Raw genomic sequence first — 18,346 nt, forward strand, 5'->3', positions numbered from 1 at the left:
GACCGCAATGCATTGCAACTTAAGAAAACAAAAGCAAATAGAAAAACACCAGCAAATTAAGAAAGCATGTTCACATGTGTTGCAAATCCTCACAATGCAAACAAAAATAGAAAATGTTCAGCAAATCCTCACAACACATGCAATTAGCATGGACCACAATGGAAGGGCAAGAAGTGAAATAAGCAACAGACCCAGCTGGGATTGGCTTATTAGGCAGTGACTATCGATCAATGAAGTTGTAGATGAGATGAAGGTGAGTTTTTAGTTTATTTTTAACACCCCGATTACACTATTACTTTGTCTTTCACATATTGTTTGCCTATATGAACTGCTGATTAACTGTGAAATGATATTATACAAGATATCATTTCAAGGTTAAGGAAAATATATTTGCAATGCTTCATTAATTGCTAAAACGAAGTTCAAAGAAAGTGCAAATAAGAATATTTATAAGGTATTGAAGGGATGGACAATACAACATGATAACAGCAATCAAGTGCAGATAGTTTTGCAGTGCAGTTTTGTTTTTCTAGATTAAAATGTGCACGTGTTGAGAGTATTTGTAGCTGATTTTCTATTTGTGTTGGCGCTGTGAGGATTTGCAGCGTGTGGTTTTCTTAATTTCCTGATGTTTTTTTTGTTGTTGTTTGCATATTTTTTCTTAAAAGGATAATTTATCAAAAAATGAAAATATCATGTTAATTTATTCACCAACTGTTTATTCATCAAGTTCAAAGCAACTGGGATTAAAAGCTCTGTTCAGCGCTCTGTGATCATCAATCATCATCAGATGTGATCAAGAATGAGTTTTACAAGTTTAAAATGTTTCTAAAACAGTGCATTAATCATGTTAATTTATTCACCAACAGTTCATCCAAGTTGTAGGTGACTTTTTTTCTTTAGAAGAACATTAAAAGGCACCTATGATGAAAATCCTTTTTTTTAAGCTGTTTGGACAGAACTTTGTGTAGGTATAGTGTGTCCACAGTCATATTGGGGTGATATAAAGACAATAATTTATACATATATATATATATATATATATATACTTTGTAGATAAAACCTTTTTTATTTTTTAAATAAAAAGTCTTAAAATGTAAACAACTTATAAAAAAACATTGCATAATGTAAATAAGTTGTCATTTATTAAGAATATGTGAATAACTCAATTTTAACAAAAATGTCAGATAGAACCTTATAATCTTAAACACAAACATCATAAATCCAGGGTATATTTACAGTCTATAATACCATAGAAAATATGTTAATTATATTGTAAATAATGTTCAATTGCTTACACGGAACAATTGTTTCGCATCACAAGACCTCAGTCTGTCATCAGGAGACTCATTTGTATGTTTATTTTTAATCTAAAAAAACCTATCACCATTTATTTCCATTACATGTAGGACCACAGATACAGCAAACATCTTAATGTTCTACTGAAGAAAAAAGTCACGTACATACATGCAGGATGGCCTGTGTGTGAGTAAATTAACAGGAAATTTTCATTTTTGGATGAACTATCATTTTAAGTTGTAGCACGTTGAGCTCTCTTGGCCACCATACTTAGTTCACAAGATGAGAATATGAATGGCTAACCTGTATGAGCTGGTCCCTTTGATGCCTCCTGTGGACTACTGGAGCGATTGCGGTTCCGCTGGCGTTGTTTGCCTGTAGACCGGGAAGTTCTGATACGGACTTCGCTTACTTTGAAAAAGGCCACCATGAAAGGCTGCCTCTCCAGAGCGCCATCACGTCCTACTAACCCCGCATCCTTTGGACTGATGCTCCGTCCTTTAAAAAGAAGAAAGTACTGAACTACAAATGAGCTATTCATTTTTAGATGCAACAATGTCTGTAAGTAGCATATCAGGCATCATAGACAATGAAGACTTTGTAATACTCAGACAGAAAACTGGACTCTATTTAAACAATCTAGGCACATCTATTTTAACAATCTAAGTCTAGAGCGCATGGTGCAAAAAGCATTAAGGGCACATCTGAATCAACTTTTGCTATTTTAAGGACGGAAAAATACGGTTTGCACCACAGTGCATAGTGTAACGGGGTTGAGCTTATTCTCTTAATGAGTTCTGGGTGTGTTTTGAGAACAAACCAATCAGAGTCTCATCAACCATTCCCTTTAAGAGTCAGTTGCGTTTAAGAGTCAGAGGCAGTTGCCATGCCACATTTGCTACAGTATTTACATGGTGGACTTTGTAGGTGGAAAAACTGATCGCTTCACTAGCGAGAAAACAGTTAAACAGACCATCTGCAGTGTGAGAATAAAGAATGAGCCTCCTCCATTCGGCCTCTTTACTTTCTCTTTCTCTCGTGGATAAGGAAACGGCGTTGAACGCACTCCGCTGAAGACATTTATTAGCCTACATATTTAATTTAGTTTGTTAAGTGCAAAGATTTGTTTCAAAACTATTTCTAAATTCAGTTCTGATTTCCAGCAAACAAATAAATGAACAATAATAACGAAGTGTGGTCAAAAAAACTGAGTTATATCCAAACACACGTCCTATGCCCCATATGGTCCAAAAGCTGACAGATGGACAAATCTAAGCTTGTTTTTGATAAAAACAAATATAAATATGCACATAATAGAATATTTTTGTAATATTTTAATCCTTTAATTCTTTTTCATTTGTAAAGATATTTATGTACTGCTGTACATCCTGTGTGTACGTTTAGTAACTAACGCACTCTGCGCTGGACTTTAGACCTGCTTTCAGCTGGTCAATTGTGCAGTCTATTTCAGTTCCTCAAAATAGCAACTCGCCAACAATGCGCCTTAACACACCTCTTTTCTAGACCGGCACACCCATGAGTCCACAAAGCGGCACAAATGGATTTACTACTTAAACAACATGACGCAAAATGTGAAAATTAGGGTCGCGCTGGTTTGAAAATAGCAACACATTGCGCCAAACACGTATTGCGCCTTATTGCGCCGCAATGTGAACTTGTTTTATTTCCTTAAAACAAGTTCAAAAACCTAACAGTGGGACAAGAAAAATAATCTTATTTCAAAATGAAAACAAGATTATTTTACTTACCCCACTGGGAGTTAATTTAGCTTACTTTAAAGGGCACATAGTTTACCTCTTTTTTATGATGTAATATTAATATTATGGTTCTTCTGAGTGTGCCAGTTTAGGTTCAGTTCAAAACACAATTCAGATTTTTTTAATTATAATGTGTAGATTAGTTTTGGCTTCCCGGCCAACGTAACAAGGGGGCGGAGCCATGAGCTCACCCGCTCTGTGTTTGGGCAGACTGAGAGAAGGAGCAGGAGTGAGAGGATCAGCAATCAGTCATACATATACGACTCGGACACAGACCAAGCAGAGAGTACAAAATCATATGTGTCTTTGTATAGTTTTACAGCCAACTGTGTGCTAGTTTTAAGTACCCAGCTTGTACACCGAGACTAATAACCATGCACACTGAATTAACTTTGACTGAGGCACGGATGCGCCGCTCGAAGCCAAAGAACATGTCCCGAATCGTTGCGCCGTTGTGTGTACCCTGATAGAAACCTATGTTTAGAATTCTAAAACACACGGCACAGCGTCAGGTACAGCAGCACCTAGTTAAGATCACAGGGAGCTTTTTTGATCGCGAGAAATGCAATCGGCTGAAGTATAAGGTAGACTCAATGAGAAGTACACATGTTTGCAAACCTACCAAAAGATACAACCAATAATTCCGATTAGAGCGATAATGTGGAGAATATTGATCTTGTGTTGAGCCCAATGAGCCTTGCATCTAAAAATAGAGCTAGGGTGTTCCTTTAGTGATATCGCTTCGACTTGTCAGAAAATGGCGGACGTGAATCAACAAACTGAGGATATGATGACGCACCTGTCAATCAATATTGGGGGGCGGGGGGACCGCACTCCTACCTAAAGTTGCGGTCGATCTGAAAACCGCTTCAATTGGTCCACCGTTTTTTATGTTGTTAAATTGAAAAAAAAGCACTGGGTGTGCTTATATCACCCCAACATGACGGTCTATACACCATACATGCACATATGTCTGTCCAAACAGCTTGAAAAGTAGATTTGTTACCATAGGTGCCCTTTAAGGAAAAAGATTATTGATTATTTCTGAAAACAAGCCATCTATCCATCCATCCATCCATCCATCCATCCATCCGTCCATCCAGCATGTCTTTCTGTATACTGTATATGTGAGTGTATGTACCAAGTTGAACTCATCTTACCACTGCTGGTCTCCACACTGATCTGTAGACCCAGGTTATGATGCGGACTCATCACCCAGAGATTACTAGTAGCTGTAATGTCAAACTCCAGCCAACCCTGCTCAGCTCCCCACAACCTGCGAGATTCCAGCAGAAACAGGTCGGGAGCCCTGAAAACAAGTAAGTCTGAAGATCATGAAATGTTAAAAAACACAAATACTCAACTACCCATGACCCTAGTGCATTGCATTCCTTTTTACTACAACTATAATATAAATGAATGCAATTAATAGTGAGAAAAACATCTAAATACACTAAAAACACAATGTTTGTTCATATTACTTATTTAAAATAGGCTGAATCAACTCAATTCTTGATTTTTTTTTGGGACAGCTTAATTGTTTTATGTTCAATCCACTTAAATTTGATTCGTAAAAACTAATAAGTTAACTTAATTCCTTCATGTTGTCCCAACAGATGAAAAAATAATGGTTTGTCAAACTCAAATGAGCTTCAAGCTGCTGAGTTGAGAGCTGAGGCAGAAATCTGATGGCAATAACCTTACAGGGAAGTCTGTCCCATTATGATAATTACACACTATGCATGGTAATAAGCATTGGCTGGGTCACATCAAAGCTGTCGGACACACAGGTGTTCTGGGAATGTCCCTGCAGCCCCTGGTTATTGCTCATTAATTAGACTTGCACTCTAAGGAGCTCCATATGAGTTTCTTCCCTCCGGTGGTTCACACGTCACATTCGACAGGAACGCATCGTACTTATGCTGACTCATTCTGTTTAGTGCCACAAGTCACACGGCCTCACCTGGGACGGGGTACGAATGAGACCACAGGGGAGCTGCCGACTCTAAAAGCCCCACTGTAAAGCTTCTTATAGACACATTAAATTAACTGGAATAATAAAGTCGGAGGTGTCAGGATTTTTCGGGGTTACATAAATCGCATTTATTGCCGCTGTCTTTGACTGCTGTTGTTAACATGGAGCTATAGGGCCAAAAGCTTCACACTGCCATTGCATGCATACAGGACTGTCTTCACATATGGCTTGGGAGGGTTTTCCAAGGAGGCCAGATGTACATGAAAACAACCACCGATTACAACATACACAAACAGAGAAGTCATTACTCCACAGTTGTGGATTTTTCATGAGGTACTGATGGATTGGCGTGAAAACAGAACTTGATATACTCTGGGCTTTCACAAATAAATACAATTGGCAGTTTAAAAATGCAGATCAGATTTTGATCAAAAATGTTTTAGCCAAATTTAACGGCGCAGTAATACAAGTATTATTTATTCTGTGTACATGCTTAAATGTGTCAGCTTTAGACAAATGTTCTTAGAATTCACAAGGTTTTTCTTTTCTCCTTTGGAAAGCACAACTTGTTTAAATACAGTACTGTGCACAATTCTTTGGCCACTAGTGCACAGCTAAATCCTCAGAGTAAAATTTACTCAGTTCAGAGAGTAGTTTGTCCCCCTCTAAATTGAGCAAAAGTTACTCAGCAGCAGAGTTAAGCTGTGGTCACACTGGACTTTTCTCCCCATAGACTACCATACATACACATGCGAATGCGTGAAAGATCAAGCTTGGTGAACTCTGACCTGCGAAATCGCATCATTTGACTGCATGAGTCCAATCGAGGATCAAAACATGAACTCTCTGGACAGAAACATGGAGCAATCGCTTGCTTTTTTATGTCTAATCATCTTGTTTAATCCCGCCCCTTTTCGCAGCGCCATACGACAGAATTTCGCATGCTCAAACTCTAGTGTAACCGCAGCTTTCAAGTTAATGAGACAATAGCTATGTTTCAATCCAAAAATGTGAATGAACTTTATGCACAAAACTGGATTATCGCATTAAAGACGTGCGAATAAACCAGAGTTTCCATCCAACAAGTTTAAGCGAACAAAATCGTCACTTCCTGATTAACTGGCGCCAAATATCAACAGTAAAAATGGAATTTACTGCGGTAGGAGAAGCTGCGTCAATCTTTTATTCATCTAATAAATGACTGCGCCTCAGAAGGCAATCCTGACACGCAGTGAATGCGCGGTGGCATTTGAAGGTGTCAGATACAGAGCATAGACGCTCTTGATTCTGGAGGTCATTAATAATATAATAACACTAATGCTTAAATGGTACGGTGTTTTAGAATGACCAAAACAACATTTCAGATGTGTTTATAATGTGTTCAGCCTGCTGGTTTCTCCATTTATGCACATTTTCATCATCACATGATCTCGTATAACAACATCACATGACCTTTTTTAATGCGCATACTGAAATTTGTGCGGTAAAAGTGTTTCCATTGTAGTTTATGCGCATCTTTTTGTATCAAATAAAAAGTTTGTCCAACTCAGTTTTGCGCATAAGTTTCAAAATGTATGCGCATCATGGCGTTTCCATCAACCGGTTTTTTATGCGCGTATGCAAAATGCGCATAAAAATAGGTGGATGGAAACATAGCTACTGATACGATTAAATAAGTGTTGATTGAGCACTGATGATGAACGCCTGCTGTTAATAAGCAGAAACAGAGAAGAGAAACATAAAATCACAACTGACTTCAGTAACAGCCGTAGATGAAATAAACCAAAATAAAACACATTAAATCTCTCAAAATCTCAGCACAGGACCATTAAGCAACTCCACAAACAGCAACTTTACTTATTAACAACCTGTTTGGCCTTATTTCTGCCACACTCTACAAAATTCCATATACTGATATTATTAAGAAAGTAATTTGTTACAACAACAATAAAAAAACAACACTTTTTGTGTTTTAAGCTTACACCATTGAGGAGAACAGTAGTTGCTTTACTTGAGTTTTAATGTTAGTTTCTTTTTGTTTGTCAAATAATGTTTTGTGGCAAATATTGTATAAAGAGAGCAATTGTGCTCTGGATAATTAATTCTGTGGTGATTTAGTGACTGGTCATATCAGTAAAACTGATTTTGACCTGTTAAGTTTGAATAATGTTTTTATCACAAAAGTAGCACTGTATCAATAAAATGGAACTCAGCAATACTTTTATCAGATCATAAAACACATTGAACATCTGAAAGACTCAAAGCACACAAACATAAAGAATAAGCGTATGCTTCTCAACTATTTTTTTCCTGCAGTGCATGCTGGGGACTATGAATGAATGTTGTATGATTCTCTTAGCATACACTGCATCAAAAAAAATTTAAATAAAAATGATCGCTAACCACTTTTGGGATCTCTAAAGTGATTCAGATGCTCAATGTGTTTAAAAATGTATAAAACTCACAGCCTAGGTTCATTCTCTTGAAAAACCCTGATTGTTTTTTATTAAATTATAAAGCATCATTTAAACATAATTTGCATAATCTCTTATCAAGAGTAAGAATCAATACAGGATCAGTCAATCTGATCATATTTGCTCTCTTTATACTTGTCATATCAAGCAAAGAAAAATCAACATTAGAAATTGAGTCAAAGGGAGGTAAAACATTTTCTTTTGTTGTTTTTTTTGTAAAAGATAAATAACTAAAACAGTTAAACCTCAATAAATCTCATAAGGACTTTTGTGAACATAATAACAGAAATAAAGTCAAACAGGTAAGCAATGAGCGAAGCTGCTGCTGCTGCAGTTTGAAGTCAGTTGTAGTTTTGTGTTTCTCTTCTGTGTTTCAGCATATTAACAGCAGGTGTTCATTATCAGTGCTCAATCAACACTTAATTAACCCCATCATCGTCTCATTAACTTTAACTCTGCTGCTGAGTCAAGCTGCGGTCACACTGGGCTTTGTGTGTGCGAAATTCTGTCGTACGGCACTGCGAAAAGGGGCGAGATTAAACAAGACGATTACTCATTAAAAAAAGCAAATGATTGCTCCATGTTTTAAATTTCTGTCCAGAGAGGTCATGTTTTGATCCTCGATTGGTCTCACGCAGTCAAGTGATGCGATTTTGCAGGTCAGAGTTCACCAAGCTTGAACTTTGCACCGCAGCGACATGTGAAACTTGATGCATGACCTTGCTTTTCCGGTCTGACACATTCGCGTTCCCGTAGACTTCCATTCATACGCACGCGAATGCGTCAGACCGGAAACGCAAGGTCATGCGTCAAGTTTCGCAGGTTGTAGCTGTGCAGGTAGGTTTATTTGAAACATCTTAGAGGTTTTACAAAAATTCTTCTGGATTTAGTTTGTCTCAGTTTGTTCTGTTTCTTCATGACGGACTGGATGATGATCGGATCAGTTCTCTCTGTGTGGAGCACTGGCTGTTCTCACACTACTTGTGCATACAATAATCTCACATTACAATTAATGACAAAAGTAATATTTGGAAATGTAAATTAATATTTCACACTTGCATACTACAGACCAAATATACTGTAATAATAACCAACCTTTTTTTGGTGAAAAGCCTCAGACTTTTTTGCACGTTTGTATATTTTTACTGTCAGGTTTCTAAATATATGTTAAAGATGCAGTGTTGGGTTTTGAATTGTGCGATTGCGAGTTCTATAATTAAATTAGGCAGTGGTGTAATTAGAAAGCATGCATGAATGAAAGTCATTGTGAATGAAAATCGCTGTGAAAGCAAACACTCACCAGACAACTGAAAACTGAAAGAACTAAACATTTGTATGTAATTACAGTACATAATTGTTTGTGAATGGACATGTTTCTGCAATACATTCACTAAAGTACTGTAAACATTTAGTTACTTTAGCTGTGCTTTAGTTCAGTAGTTAGAAACAATTCTAAACAACATTTTATCTGGTGTCAGGTTGGCTTAGTGGTTAGCACTGTCACCTCGACTGGGCCAGTTGGCATTTCTGTGTGGAGTTTGCATGTTCTCCCCGTGTTCGCAAGGGTTTCCTCCGGGTGCTCCGGTTTCCCCCACAGTCCAAAGTCATGAGCTATAGGTGAATTGAATAAACTAAATTGGCCGTAGTGTATGTATGTGAACGAATGTGTATGGGTGTTTCCCAATATACTAGGTTGCAGCTGGAGCATCCGCTGTGTAAAACATATGCTGGATAAGTTCTGTTGTGGCGACCCCTGATGAATAAATGAATGAATGAATTTTATCTGGTGGTGCGGTGGCTCAGTAGTTAGCATTGTCACCTCATGGTAAGAAGGTCACTGGTGTTGGCGCAGATAGCCTAGTGGTTAGTGCGTCGACACATGCCACCCAGGTGCTCGCGGTTTGATTCGAGTTCGATTCCCGGCTTGAGGTCCTTTGCTGATCCTTCCCCTATCTCTGTTCACCACACTTTCCTGTCTGTAAATCTTCACTGTCCTATCAATAAAGGTGAAAAACTCCTAAAAAAATAATTATAAAAAAAAAAAAAAGAAGGTCGCTGGTTGAAGTCCTGGCTGGACTAGTTGGCATTTCTGTGTGGAGTTTGCATGTTCTCCCCGTGTTCATGTGGGTTTCCTCCGGCTGCTCAGTTTCTCCCACAGTCCAAAGTCATGAGCTATAGGTGAATTGAACAAACTAAATTGTCAGTAGTGTATGTGTGTGAACGAATGTGTATGGGTGTTTCCCAGTATACTAGGTAGCAGCTGGAAGAGAATCCGCTGTGTAAAACATATGCTGGATAAGTTCTGTTGTGGTGACCACTGATGAATAAAGGGACTAAGCCGAAGGAAAATGAATGCATGAATTTTATCTGGTGGTGCGGTGGCTCAGTAGTTAGCATTGTCACCTCAAGGTAATAAGACTGCTGGTGTTGGCGCAGATAGCCTAGTGGTTAGTGCGTCGACACATGCCACCCAGGTGCTCACGGCGACCCAAGTTCGATTCCCGGCTTGAGGTCCTTTGCCGATCCTTCCCCTATCTCTGCTCACCACACTTTCCTGTCTGTAAATCTTCACTGTCCTATCAATAAAGGTGAAAAACCCCTAAAAAAATTATTTAAAATAAAGAAGGTCGATGGTTGAAGTCCTGGCTGAACCAGTTGGCATTTCTGTGTGGAGTTTGCATGTTCTCCCCATGTTCGTGTGGGTTTCCTCCGGGTGCTCCGGTTTCCCCCACAATCCAAAGACATCATGCGCTATTGACCTTATTCTAAAATGTGGAAGTCACTTGTTTTTGTGATAGATTTAGAACTTTGATTCAGGTGACTATGGGAAAAATGACTGAGAATAAAAAAAGGCAGAAAACAGTCAAACTACTTGCTCAACAAACAAATATGTTCATGACTATACAGACAAAGCAGAATAACATAATAAGAAAATATAAGTTTGCAACATCAAGCAGCATAACATGCTGTTTTTAACATCTAAAAATGAATGGAAGTAAATGAGACCGGAAAACTCAGGCCAAAAAGACTCAAATGGCTGCTCCTGCTCATCCGTTTCTAGTACTGGATTGTATGATTGTGTTGCATGTATTGCCAGGATTCCATATAATCATCACATTTTAACAATGGATGTGATACAATGCAATGCTCATTTGATGGAGTTACACATATCTCAAAGATGAAAGGGTTTTCCTCATTACATTTTGCCTTACTATGTTGCAGGTTGGAAGAAAAGTTGATTCCATAAAAACAAAGAATGACTTTTTTAGCTCGTATTTAAATATGGTTGTTACTCCTGAATCTTTATCGTGCTTACATGGCCATAGATGATCAGAGAAAACAATGAATGTGTACACTGTTGGAAATCAAAAATCCTCTTACATGCTATTGTTTCTACATGTTTAAGGCCAAGTGAAGCTTGTTGACTTCCTTTAGGTTCAACTGTCTTGCCGCAAGGGCTAAATTCAGCCAGATATACAGCCCCTCAGCACCTCCTCCATAACCAAGTTATTTTTTGCTTCATGGATTAAAGGCTTACACACTTCAGAAGTTTCTCTCAGCCATCTTGCGCATCTGCTTAGCTTAGCCATACCGCATTCCCCCTCAACCGATGTGTTTTTTTAAAGATCCCAAACCATAAACACAGTAATTATGCTGCTAGAACTTGACAAGTTTGCAAATTAATCTGTTTGTAAGCAAATACATTTCGCAAGCCACAGAGCATTTGGGATTTACAGACAGAAAGTGGCATGCTGGCAAATGCCACAAAGCATGCTGTAATTTGAATCAAGGTAAACTTTTTTTGTACAGTGATACAATAACTGGCGATACATAATCTCAAGATACAGCTAAAAATAAAGGACTCCCACTGCAGGTTTGTGGAAAAACAGTGTACCCATTGTTCAACTCAGGATGTACACCAAATGAACATTTCGTGATAAACATTAGAAACTATTTGGAGAGAAACATGTAGTCGGAGATTTTTGGCTCAAGCCTTTGTTTTGATACAAAAGTTTAGTGCTTGTTTTATTTTTAAAAAGATGTCTAGTTTCAAAGTGGCACATCGTTGGTGTTAGTGTGTTTTCGACACTTTACCGGTCACGCCATCCGCCTTTCTCAAGGAGATATCCCTCCCGCCACCCACAAAGTCAATGTTTGACGTGTGTTGGTGGGTTCTTTTTTAGACGCCAAACTAAAGCTATTTCAGTTGTGCATTGTGGTCAAGCCTTAGTCTACATAAAGTACATGGTAGACAACCTTAGCTGTGTTCAGTGAGAGATGACTGTGCTCAAATTTAAAACGCAGTCTATTACTCAGCTAGAAAACCATCCATGAGTGCCAACAAATAAATATTTTGATAGTATTTAGATTTAAATATATTTTCGTGTACTGTAGATAATAAAGGTTCCATAATAAATATCTGCATTGCAGCTCAATACATTCAACTGCAATTTATTTGGTGCAATATTTATTTAAAGTTGGTCATTGTTGTCCCACTTACAGTATGCAATCCAGGTTCATTTCGGAAATGTACCTCTATATACAACCCAGGCTCATTCTGAAAACGTACCTCCACGGACGTTTCTGGAGACTGCGAAATACGTCCCGCCGGCACGTTTTTCTGCAGTTTTTGTTTTCGCGAATCCGCCAGAGGTCGTTGTGTATGCTTTTTGAGATCTCAAATTTCCCTTGCGAGTGCCATTCACGCCTGCTGTTCTCGCGTAAACCCACCAGAGGCCGCTGTCGACTCACTTTTTGACAGACTTTCTGACTGACTGAGCGAACGATCAGCTGACCCACCATCCCCCTTCCCTAAACCGAACCAATTTTACCAACTGACTCGCCCACCCACTTCCCTAAACCCAACCAACACGTTTCAAAAGCAATCCAAAAAATAAAAGCCCTCGTCTGTTTTTTTTTTTTTTTTTTTTTTTACCACGTTCTCAGATTTTACCACATCCTTACCCTGCTATTCACTTGTTAGTTTTATATTTTGGATTCTGTTTTTGTCTTACCTGCTTTATGGAACCGCTCTTCACCGGACTCGACCTCCCGTCTTCGTGGTCAACTCCTCTCTGCATGTCAAATCCGCCAACGTACGTGGCGCGCTAACGGGACAAACTGGTTGCAGCCGGAATGTCGTCCATACGGAGGTAAGCGGTTGGTCAGCTGGTAAACGCGAAATGGAACAGCGTCACACCGCCCCCCAGTGTTCGTTTAAAAAAAATGAAATGCAGCCATACGTACCTCCGCCTAAGTAATTTGCTGTCTCCAGAAATATCCGCAGGGCTAAGTTTTCACAATGAGCCTGTGTTGGCTATATACATTTCTGAAGAGCGCCAAGTACCTCCCAGGAGCTACTTTTTTTGCAGTTTTTGTTTCCGCGTTTCCACCAGAGGCTGCTGTGTATGCTTTTTGAGATCGCAAATTTCTCTCGAGATTGCCATGCTGTTCTCACGTAAATCCACTAGAGGCCACTGTCGACTGACTGACTGACCGACCGATCAACTGACCCACCGTTGTCCTTCACTAAACCGATTTACCTGCCCAACCACTTCCCTAAACCCAACCGACAGTTTAAAAAAAAAATCCCAAAAAAAGCAATCCAAAAAAAGAAAAGCCCTCATCTGATTTTTACCATGTTTTCAGATTTTACCACATTCTCACCCTGTTATTTACTTGTTTATTTTATGGCTTCTGTTATGTCTTGCCCGGTATCAAGAACTGTTCTTCACCAGACTCGAACCCCGTAATTGTGGTCAACTCCTCTTTGCATCTTAAGTTCGCCAACATACATGGCGAGCTACTGGACAAACTGGTAACAGTGGAAAAGCTGTCCATATGGAGGTAAGCGATCAGCTTGTAAGCGCGAAAAGGATCAGCATTATACCGCCCCATAGCGTTTGTTTTAAATAGGAAATGCAGTACTTCTGGCTACATAATTCGCGGTCTCCATAAATGTATATAGGGGTATCTTTTCAGAATGAGCCAATGTTGCACTTATGGCACCAAACAAAATTGTCAAATAAATCAAAATGTTTTTATACAGATTGTTTTAATTTTAATTGTAAAAATGTGTTAGTACATTTGCTCACACTTTTCGTGAATGGGGTGTTCATAAGTCTGTCATGAACCATTTGCAATCATAACATGACATGTGTCATGTATATAAATTACCTTTCATTAAGTGTCATTTGCTCAGTTATGTGATTTTTAACTGAAAATAAGACATTGATTGAACTTTCTTTGTTATGACATAACCCAATACATCATGACCTTTCTTTATCTTTGTCATAACAACAACATAATTTGTCATAAATCCGTCATAACCATGATGAACCATGATGTAATTGTGATGAATTTTATAACAGCATCATTAATATTTTTCTTGACCTCAACTACAGTTGTACAAACTGAATTAGCCATTAAAATCTCATTAAATATTATGAAATATTTATTACACTGTGTAAAATGTTTTGTCAGAGTATTAAAACCTTTACTGAGAATTTGTAATGACAAATTCAGCATGTTGCACGGAAAGTAAGGGTGTCAAAACTAATTGTTTCTTCGGTGCACCACGATGCAGACACGGACAATTCAGTAACGGTTCAGTAATAGATCATAACCGGTAATTACATACTGACATCATTTATCTCATATGCGCTATTCACCTTATTCTCTGCGTACGAGTGGCCGTGGCCATTTGAGACTTCTGGTGGCTTGAGACTTCCGGTCTCATTCACTTCCATTAATTTTTAGACGTTAAAAACAGCTCGTTTTGCTTCTTGGTGTTGCAAACTGCTATTGTCTTATTATATTATTCTACTTTGTCTGTATAGTCATGCAAACACTTGTTTGTAGAGTAAATAGTGACCATTTTCTGTTGTTTATTATTCCTAGTCATTTCTCCCATAGGCAGCTGAATCGGAAGTTCTAAAACAATCGCAAAAACGAGCGCACTTCCGCATTGAAGAATAAGGTCAACACTGTGGTAGCTTACTATGGCGAGGGAGGCGAGCGTGAGTAATTAAAACACTCCAACTACTTAAAAACGCAGAAACTCTGCACAATTCACTGCGTGTGAGTTTGCTGGACAGTCTTTCACTGAAGTTACAGCAGAACCAGGATACACTATTTCACTGCTATAGGGAGAAAATGATAGTAAACCCTTATTTCTATCTCTTTCTCTCTCACTGTGGACCTTTGACCTGCTGTCGTGAGGTAAATTTTCCTCTCCTCTCGGCTGTTACAGCGATAGTTGCGGATCCAGACATGAGTGTGTGTCTGCAGAGTGAGTTTTTTATCATGGATCAGTTGTGATTGCCGCTGCGTCACTGATCGATGAACAGCGACAGAGCGTTAGAGCCGATTGCAGCCCTTTCTGATGAGCGCGTGACCAATCATAGGATTGTGAACTAGCTCGACAACGCTCAGAAAACGGATATTTACTTTTATTTGCTATGAATGCTCGTGTTGTTCTGTGCATGTACTTGAGTTTTTAAAGGTACAGTTCATATATCTTTCTGCTTGTATTAAAGGACAAAACTGTATGACAAATAATAAATATAAATATATTTATACATTTTAATTAGGGCTTGACATTTCCAACATTACTAGCCACTTGCCATTTTTATTAGCCACAATTTTGTTTTAGGAAAATATTTTATATTAATGTTTTAGGCGACGCAGTGGCGCAGTAGGTAGTGCTGTCGCCTCACAGCAAGAAGGTCACTGCTTCGAGCCTCGGCTGGGTCAGTTGGCGATTCTATGTGGAGTTTGCATGTTCTCCCTGTGTTCGCGTGGGTTTCCTCCGGGTGCTCCGGTTTTCCCCACAGTCCAAAGACATGCGCTATAGCTGAATTGGGTAAGCTAAATTTTGAATGAGTGTGAATGAGTGTGTATGGATGTTTCCAGAGATGGGTTGCAGCTGGAAGGGCATCTGCTGTGTAAAACATGTGCTGAATAAGTTGGTGGGTCATTCCACTGTGGCGGCCCCAGATTAATAAAGGGACTAAGTCGAAAAGAAAATGAATGAATGAATATTTTATGTGCATAATTTGACCTGGACATGCTAAAATTACTTAATTTACATTGTATGTTATGTCCATATGCCTCCTTATTGATTTGACTTATTGTGTGTGTTGTGTATGAGCAATGTGCATGAGCAAATGGACTGTGGCATTGCAATTAGTTTTTATTTCACTTGACTTTTCATGGCTCAAAATTAAGTATTTACCAAATGAATCTCAAATGAGACCAATGAATACCAAATGAACCACACCAAAAAAAAAGTGTATTATTTTTTAGCAATAAATTTAAAATAATGTGCCAAAACAAGCAAAATATAGCTGTATACATGCACTTTTAATTCAACAAAACATTTCTTTGAAAAAAAATTCAATAAAAAAAAACAATTATTGTCATGTGTCTAAAATGTGCACTGTAATTTGTCCTGGTTAAAGGTCCCAGATCACCAGTTAACTACACATAAATGGGGAGTTAATCTCATATTAAAGTGATGATATTGTAAAAAAATTATAATTAAACCTTATTAACAAAAATAACTGTAAGTAAAAGAAAGCCGGCAAAAACATACCGTGCGTGATAATGAAAGGATAATCACATGCACACGTTAATGTTAGGTCTGTTAATAATCTGTTCAAACAATAATAAAAAGGCAAAAGCAACGATCGCTGATTACAAAAGGATACTTTTTAAAAAAAATCTTGAGCTCTTGAAAGAATGGGGGCACAATCATCGCTTTTGTCCAGTCTATTTCAAGTCTGTTTCCTCTAGGCACGGTTGCTTCACGCAAGTAAACGGGAGCGCGCACAATTTTTAACAATCGCGCGCATCACATCAGCTGTGTGCGCGAGTGATTATCCTCTCATTCGGTATTCACCTGCTTTCTTTTGTTTGCGCGAACACAATTAGTTTTGTTAGTCATTCTGCTTCTCGATTCTAAGACCACATTTGCACAAACATTAGCCCATCCTTATTGTCGAACCCTGCTTTTAAGAAAACTACAATTCAAACATGATTTTTAACCAGCCAAAGTGGCTAGTGGGAGCGTCTGTCTAACCCTCCATAGCTGAAATCTACCCGCATTTGGTGGGTGTTAATGTCAAGCCCTGATTTTAATACAAGAATTGTTGTGGTGTGAGATAAAATATAATTGTGACTGGAAAGCATCGTCACTGCACCGTGATGCACCGAGATATCTAATTAAACCAAATCGATGGCATGATAATCCTAACCGAACCGAACCGTGAGACCAGTGTACGGAAAGACTTGACTAAATAAATTCACAATTTAGATTTGCATGTTTTGCTGAAAAGGAACATTAAGATAAGGATTTTATGCAAGTTATTTGACCAATATCAACTGCACTCAAATATTTGTTGTTGCTTGTTCAAACTACTTATATAAAATGAGAAAAACTAATAAGTTAATGTTGTGCCAACACACATTGACTGTGTGGAACCCAGCATTTTTTACAGTGTGGTTAGGTTTTTTATTATATAAGATTAAGAGTATGGATAAATTTTATATCATTTTTACATTTAAATGCTTCTTTACCTGTCTGGATGCTCCCCAACCACCTGGAACACACTGAGCAGGAATGTCTCGTTCCGAAAAGCACTGGTCACACACTCCTTGTAGATCCTGAATTCTGCAGCTGTGATGGCCTCTCCCTCTGGGATCTGGGACAGGTTGAATTTGAACTCTTTATGGTGTCTTCTTTGTGGAGATAGCTCCCTGTCAGTTTCCACTGTTTGAAAGACACACAGAAGTTCAATTAGATGTATTATTGATGTATAAATGAGCACTTTTGTTTTTTCAAGGTCTTCCGATTCAGTTGACAATGAGAGGAATAACTAGGAATAATAAATGACAGAGAACGGTTAACTGCTTGCTCTACAAACAATTGTGTTTATGACTATGCATAAAAAGTAGAATAGCATAATAGGAAAATATCCTTTTTCAACATCAAGCAACATAACGAGCTGATTTTTGCATTTTTAGCATCTGAAAAATCAATGGAAGTTAATGAGGCCGGAAGGTCTTGAGCCAAAAAGATTTCAATTGCAACGTCCGCTCATAAAGAATAAGGTCAATACAGAGGCAAATAACTGTGTGAGCCCATCGTAAATATATTTTTACCCCAATTTAGCTCTTATTCTGTACTGGTCAGATCTTTATCTTATGCCGAGTTCAGACTGCATAATTTTAGCCCCGATTTTGACTCGCCAACAGTTTTTGAGAAATTGCCGACAAATGCCTGAAATCACAGGCAAATTGGTGCTCATTCCCATGAGCAACAATCACACAGTGTGAACTATCAAAGACACGTTCTGAGAAAATCGCAGATGAGTCCACGACACCCAAAGATATTTGGCATGCTAAATATCTGGACGTGTCAGCAATTTAAAATCATGTGTTCTGATTGAAAATAACATTGACGATTTCCTACAGGCAATGAGAGAGCCGCATCCACTATTATGGGTATCTAGTGAAAAAACTAGTGGAAATTTGGCAGAAGCACCCGTGTCTGTTTCACATGTCATCTGAGCAATAACACAACCGGGTTGAAGTTGATAATTCCCTTCAAATCCAGGTTAGCAAAATAAGTACATTTTCTACCCCACTAAAGGCTTCTTTCTCATTATGTAGTTTATAACAAAAGATATACTACGTGACCACACGTTGTTTTCATGTCACTTCTCGCATGTGTTCAGTTGTGAGACATAGTTTGCGGACTGAGACAAAGTTGTTGGCGATTTTTCTTTTGTAAAGGCATGCAGTGTGAAACTCCATTG

The 18,346-nt window shown here is 38.4% G+C and overlaps 1 protein-coding gene across 1 annotated transcript in view; it reads right to left on the reverse strand.

The window, feature by feature from the left end:
* bmp6 (bone morphogenetic protein 6) overlaps positions 1-18,346 on the reverse strand; it is a 95,068-nt gene that overhangs the window by 28,963 nt on the left and 47,759 nt on the right. The window contains exons 2-4 of the mRNA XM_056450551.1: positions 17,106-17,298; positions 4,238-4,386; positions 1,603-1,797 (exon numbers count right to left, since the gene is read on the reverse strand). Coding sequence (XP_056306526.1) covers positions 1,603-1,797; positions 4,238-4,386; positions 17,106-17,298 — 537 coding nt within the window. The remainder of the gene's footprint in view (positions 1-1,602; positions 1,798-4,237; positions 4,387-17,105; positions 17,299-18,346) is intronic.

The sequence above is a fragment of the Danio aesculapii genome, chromosome 24 (assembly GCF_903798145.1).
Source record: "Danio aesculapii chromosome 24, fDanAes4.1, whole genome shotgun sequence".
NCBI classification, from domain to species: domain Eukaryota; kingdom Metazoa; phylum Chordata; class Actinopteri; order Cypriniformes; family Danionidae; genus Danio; species Danio aesculapii.